General features: G+C 42.1%; 1 protein-coding gene across 1 annotated transcript in view; it reads right to left on the bottom strand.

Annotated features, from left to right (window-relative positions):
* Positions 1-6,726, bottom strand: part of SDHB (succinate dehydrogenase complex, subunit B, iron sulfur (Ip)) — a 37,100-nt gene that overhangs the window by 22,102 nt on the left and 8,272 nt on the right. The window contains exon 2 of the mRNA XM_011934057.1: positions 4,787-4,914. Within this exon, the coding sequence (XP_011789447.1) occupies positions 4,787-4,914 (128 nt within the window). The remainder of the gene's footprint in view (positions 1-4,786; positions 4,915-6,726) is intronic.

Below are 6,726 nucleotides of genomic sequence, written 5' to 3'. Positions count from 1 at the left end.
CAGGATGGTCTCGAACTCCTGACCTCGTGATCCGCCCGTCTCGGCCTCCCAAAGTGCTGGGATTACAGGCTTGAGCCACCGCGCCCGGCCTCTGAATGTGGAATTCCAAGCTGACAGTTTTTCTTTTAGTACTTTAAAGACGCTATTTATTTCACTGTCTCCTGGCCTCCAGTTTCTGATGAGAAGTCAGCAATCTTTCATATGGTTTCCTTGTATGTAACGTGTTATTTTTCTCCAGCTGCTTTCAAGATTTTCTCCTATTTTTGGTTGTCAGCAACTTGACATCATGGAGCAGGTTTTATTTTTATTTTTATTTACCTAGTTGGGGTTCACTAAGCTTCTTGGATACGTAAGTTATGTCTTTCATGGGCTGACGAAATTCCTGGCCACGAGTTCTTCAAACAGATATTATTTTGCCTTTTCTTTCTCTCCATTTTTTCTGGAAGTCCAATTACATGTGTGTTAGGTCCATCCATCTACTCACCCATCCATGGTCTTGCTCTGTTGCCCAGGTTGGAGTGCAGTGGCATAATTATAGCTCATAGCAGCCTCTAAGCTCAAGCTATTTTCTCGCTTCAGCATCCCAAATAGCTAGGACTACAGGTATGTGCCACTATGCCTGGCTGATTTTTCAAAGAAAAAATTTTTTTGGTAGAGACAAGGTCTCACAGGTTGCCCAAGCTGGTCTTGGACTCCTGGCCTCAAGTGATCCTTCTGCCTTAGCTTCCCAAAGTGCTGGGATTAAGGCATGAACCACCATGCCTGCCTTAGACCTTTTGATGCTGTTCCATAGATCACAGGAGCTCTTTCTCTTTTCAAAAATCTTTCTTTTTCTTAAGAACAGATAATTTCGGCCAGGCGTGGTGGGTCACATCTGGAATCCCAGCACTTTGGGAGACCAAGGCGGGAGGATCACTTGAGGTCAAGAGTTCAAGACCAGCCTGGCCAACATGGCGAAACCTTGTCTCTACTAAAAATACAACAAATTAGCTGGGGCGTGGTGGTGCACATCTGTAATCCCAGCTACTCAGGAGGCTGAGGTGGGAGAATCGTTTGAGCCTGGAAGGCAGAGGTTGCAATAAGCCAAGATTGCGCCACTGCACTCAAGCCTGGGTGACACAGCAAGACTCTGTCTCAAAAAACAAACAAACAAAACCCCAAAAACAAACAAACAAAACCCCAAAAACAACAAGAAAATTAGATAATTTCTCTATTAATACTTTCAAGTTTGCTGATTCTTCTTATTGCCATTTCCAATCTGCTGTTAAAGCCATCTGGTGAATTTTCCTTTTCAAACATTGCATTTTTCAGTACTAGATTTTCCATTTGGCTTTTCAATAGTTTCTATTTCTCTATGGAAATTTCCTATTTCATTATGAGCATAATTTCCTTTATATGTGAGGAAATTTAAAAATTATTTAAATTCCACTGGGCTCAGTGGCTCATGCCTGTAATCCCAGCACTTTGGGAGGCTGAGGTGGGTGGATCACCTGAGGCCAGGAGATCAAGACCAGCCTGGCCAACGTGGCGAAACTCCAACTCTACTAAAAATACAAAAATTAGACAGGTGTGGTGGCGGGCGCCTGTAGTCCCAGCTACTCAGGAGGCTGAGGCAAGGGAATCGCTTGAACTCGGGAGACGGAGGTTGCAATGAGCCAAGATCGCACCACTGTACTCCAGCCCAGGCGACAGAGTGATAACTCAGACTCAAAATAAAAAAAATTAAAAAAAATAAAGAAAAATTAATATGCTGTAGAGAATCTGGATTGTATTATGTTTTTCTGAAAAGTGTGGATTTTAAAATTTTACACAGGCAATTAATATGGCTGAACGCAAGATTTGGGCAGAGTTCACAAACAGCGTTTAGTGCTCCTCCTCTGTGGTTCTCTTCTTTCCAGGCTTTCCCCCTCATTTCCCAGTGGTTCTGGAAGCCCCAAAATGTGTCTTCTCATTATTCAAGCTAAGATTGTTTTTTGTTTTTTGTTTTTTTTTGAGACAGAGTCTCACTCTGTTGCCCAGGCTGGAGTGCAGCAGTGTGATCTTGGCTCACTGCAACCTCCACCTCCCACATTCAAGTGATTCTCCCCCATTAGCCTCCCGAGTGGCTGGGATTAGAGGCATGTGCCATCATGCCTGGCTAATTTTTGTCTTTTTAGTAGAGATGGGGTTTCATCATGTTGGCCTGCTTTGGCCTCCCAAAGCGCTGGGATTACAGGCGTGAGCCAACGCACCCAGCCGGATTGTGGTTTTCCATCCAACTATTAGTCCTGTTACTTCCCATACCAACTTGGACTTGTCCTCAGCAAAATCATGTAACAGTAAAATGGTAATTTGTCCAATGCCATTTCATTCTTCCAAGTGTCAACTCTCCTCCAGTGTCTGCCCACTCTTGGTCCTTCTCCACTGTTCAGGCAGTTGTTTCTCACATTTCATCCGGAGTTGATAATTGTTATTTGTAGAAGGGTTAGTCTGATGAGAGCTACTGTGCCAAAATTGGAAATGAACCCAAAGATTCTTTAAATTTTTTATCATTAAATAATAATTATGGGCTGGGTGCTGTGGCTCATGCCTGTAATCCTAGGACTTTGGGAAGCTGAAATGGGTGGATTGCTTGAGCCCAGGAGTTTGAGACCAGGCTGGGCAACATAGTGAAACTCCATCTCTACAAAAAATACAAAACTTAGCTGGGTGTGGTGGCATGTGCCTATAGTCCCAGTTGCTCAGGAGGGTGAGGTCGGTGGATTGCTTGAGACTGGGAGGCTGAGGCTGCAGTGAACCATAAGCATGCCCTTGCACTCTAACCTGGGTGACAGAGAGACCCTGTCTCAAAAAAATAGTTGTAACTTTAACTCTTCCAGTTTTAGCCACATTCTCTAAGTTTTGATTTGCAACATCTTTATTTTCTAGGTATCTGGCAATATTTTTTATGTGTTCCTGATCAAATAGGCAGTTAGAAATGTACTTTTTATTTTCTAAGCAGTGGCGTTTTTTATTAGTTTATTTTTTCACTTTTTTTTTTTTTTTTTTTGAGACAGTCTTGCTCTGTCACCCAGGCTGGAGTGCAGGGGTGAGATCTCGGCTCACTCACTACCTCCGCCTCCCAGGTTCAAATGATTCTCGTGCCTCAGCCTCCCAAATAGCTGGGATTGCAGGCACCTGCCACAACACCCAGCTTATTTTTATATTTTAGTAGAGACAGGGTTTCACTATGTTGGCCAGGTTGGTCTTGAATGCCTGACCTCAAGCGATCCAGCCTCCCAAAGTGCTGGGATTATAGTTGTGAGCCACCGCGCCCGGCCTGTTTATATTTTTAATATGAGTTCTTAGTTTTATTGTATTTTGGTCCAAAAATGTGGTCTATGCAATTTCTATTCCTTTGAATTTTGCTGAGGACTTTTGGTTGCTGAGTATTTGAAAATTTTGTCTATTTAAGTAGGTTATATATCAATTAATGCTACCTCATTAATAGCACTTATGTGTCATCACAGAAAGTCAAAATAAGTATTAAGAGTATTCGTGGTTTTCAAACTTTTTTTTGGTGCCACAGAAGCTTTTGTTTGAAACAAATAAAACACTTATTCTCTCACACATAAAATAGATCAGAGAACAGTTCTGGTTGTATGGGGGCATGGAGTGGAGCAGCAGGAGGCTAGAGCCTAGCTTGCTAGATTCTTTGTTTTCTTTGGCTAACTGTGGAGTTCCCTAAAAGTGAAAGATGCTGGAAGAAGAGTAGTTTTGAGAGATGTGATGTGAAGGACTCAACCTGCTACTGCTGCTTTTGACGATGGAAGCAGAGGCCAAGTAGTGCGGCAGCCTCTAGAAGCTTGAAACAGCCCTCAGCTTACAGTCAGCAGAATGACAGGGACCTCGGGCTCACAACCATAAGGAACTGCATTTCGCCAATAGCCCAAATGAGCAAAAAATATTTTCCCCTAGGCTCCAGAAAGGAACGCAGCCTGCTGACACCTTGATTTTAGTCTGATGAGACTATACCAGTCTTTTGACCTACAGAACTGTAAGATAATAAATTTAGGTTGTTTTAAGTCACTAAATTTGTGGTAATTTGCTCTGACAGAACAGAAAACTAACACACAAGTCCACTTTTTAACATTTTAACCACATCCCTACCTTGTCCATTCTAGGCAAGTTTCTGGCAGTTCTGTTATTATTACAGAAAACACGGGTCCAGATGTATAAGATATAATCAATATATTCAGCATTAAAAAAATGGTAATATGCTGAATGTGCATAAAGTTAACTGTACCAGTATTTCTAGAAATTTGTCATACTTTCATTTGGGAATTATTTTGGTATTATTTTTCTGAATCAGGTACCAACCTCATTCTTTTTTCTTTTTTGGAGACAGAGTCTCGCTCTGTTGCCCAGGCTGTAGGGCAATGGCATGATCTCAGCTCGCTGCAACTTCTGCCTCCTGGGTTCAAGTGACTCTTGTGCCCCAGCCTCCTGAGTGGCTGGGATTACAGGTATGAGCCACTATACCCAGCTAATTTTTGTATTTTTAGTAGAGACGGGGTTTTGCCATGTTGGCCAGATTGGTCTGGAACTCCCAACCTCAGATGATCTGCCCGCCTGAGCCTCCCAAAGTGCTGGGATTATAGGCGTGAGCCACTGTGCCCAGTCCAACCTCATTCTTGTTTTAAAAACAACAGATTCCAGAGCCACCAGATGATCTCAGATTTTTAAGCCTTCCAAGGGTGTGAAAAGCATGTCCCTAAATCGAATCAAGAACTCTCCTTCAATACCTGGCTTTCACAGAGATACTCACTTATTAAGGTCAACTTCATAAGTCTGCATATGAGGTTTGTCTCCAGCCTTGTCTGGGTCCCATCGATAGATGGCAAATTTCTTGATACGGGGAGCTGCGGCTGCAGCTGTCTGGGCTCCTCGGGAGGCCTGAAATTTTTAAAAGTTCACAAAAAGGAAAAAAAAATTAGAAATGCAAGATAATTCCATTTTGCTGGCACAACAGATGTAATGCTGGATATAAACTCACACATTACTGATATATAATCTTCTTGGAAAAGGCAGTCATTCAATATTCAACAAGTATTAAGCACCTATCATATGCTAATATATCAGACATGGTATTAGGGGCTAGTGCTACAGCACTTAATAAAATACACAAAAACCTTCATCTTCACAGAACTTACTTTGTAGTGAACAAGAGTTAAGTTAAACATTCACAATGAATACAAAGAGTAATACTGATGGGAAAGTACAGGGAGCTCTGGATGAATACAGCAGAGACTTCAATGAGTGTAAGAGCAGAGAAGGCTTCCTCAAGCGACATGTAAGTGGTGGCTTGACAAACCAGTATTGAGGGGAAGGAGTGTGGGGTGTGGTCTGAGCATGGCTCATGCCTGCAATCTCAGCACTTTCGGAGGCAGAAGTGAGAGAATTGATTGGGCCCATGAGTTTGAGACCAGCCTGGGAAACAGGGCAAAATCCCAACTCTACAAAATATAAAAATTAGCTGGGTGTGGTAGTGTGCGTCTCAGGAGGCAGAGGTGGGAGGACTGCTTGGGCCCGAGAGGTTGAGGCTGCAGAGAGCCATGATCATGCCAATGCACTCTAGCCTGGGCAACAGAGTGAGACTCTTTTTCAAAAATAAAAAATAAAAAAAAAGAAATAAAAAGAAAAAAAGAAAGAAAAGACTATATTCCAGGCCTGCTAATTTTAAAAATAAACTGATATAGAAAAGCAAAAACTCAGAAGGTTAATTGACTAATTACAAAAAGATGCAGTGGTGTTTATTACTGAGGCAGGAGAAGAGCGTTTGGAGACAGAAAGCCTTCACTACAGCCTCTGACTCATCTCAGGACAAGTCTTCATTTGCACAGGGTGTAACCAATAGGAAACCCCTACAGGGTACTTAAATCCCAGAGACTGTGCAGCTGGGGCTCTTGAGCCACTTGCTGGATCCCACTCCCACTCTGTGGAGTGTACTTTCCTTTCAATACATCTATGCTTTCGTCTTCTGTTGCTTTGTGTGTTTTGTCCTATTCTTTGTCCAACATGCCAAAAACCTGGATGACTTGTGGTCAAGACCCTCACCAGTAACATTATTTCTTGTTAAAGTTCCCGTATTAACTATAGCTAAAAATAGCTGGCTAAAATCATCAACAAAAGGAAAGCCATTTCTACAAATGTTTTTCACCAGGAACCCCATTTTGTAAACTGACACGAACACCCAATGCCACCTTGCGGTATTTGGAAGTGAGAAGAGGAAAGATTCCTAAAGGTATCAACTCCAGTGGTCTTTGCTTGCTTAATGTCCCATTTTTTTGGGTCTTTTTTCTGTGAGATTTAATAAGGTATAATTCAATATAATAAAATTCACTAGTTTTAAGGGTATAATGTGATGAGTTTTGACAAAGCAATGTAATCCTACCACAATTACAACAGAATAATTCCATCCAAAAAGGTCTTTTGTGCCCTTGATAGCAAACGTTAAGTCCCCTTTCTCTACCCTGAGCAACTGATCAGCTTTCATCACGAATCTGCCTTTTACAGAATTCATGTAAATGGTATCACACGGTATGTAGTCTTGTGTCTAGCTTCTTTCACTCAACATAATGCTTCTGAGATTCATGTATGTTACTGCATATATGCATAGTTAAATGCTTTTTTAAAAATCAACCTAGGCCGGGCGCGGTGGCTCAAGCCTGTAATCCCAGCACTTTGGGAGGCCGAGACGGGCGGATC

This window comes from Colobus angolensis, unplaced genomic scaffold, assembly GCF_000951035.1.
Source record: "Colobus angolensis palliatus isolate OR3802 unplaced genomic scaffold, Cang.pa_1.0 Scaffold130, whole genome shotgun sequence".
Taxonomy (NCBI): Eukaryota; Metazoa; Chordata; class Mammalia; order Primates; family Cercopithecidae; genus Colobus; species Colobus angolensis.
Note: the sequence above shows the minus strand (reverse complement) of the source record. Positions and strands in the feature narration are given on the sequence as shown.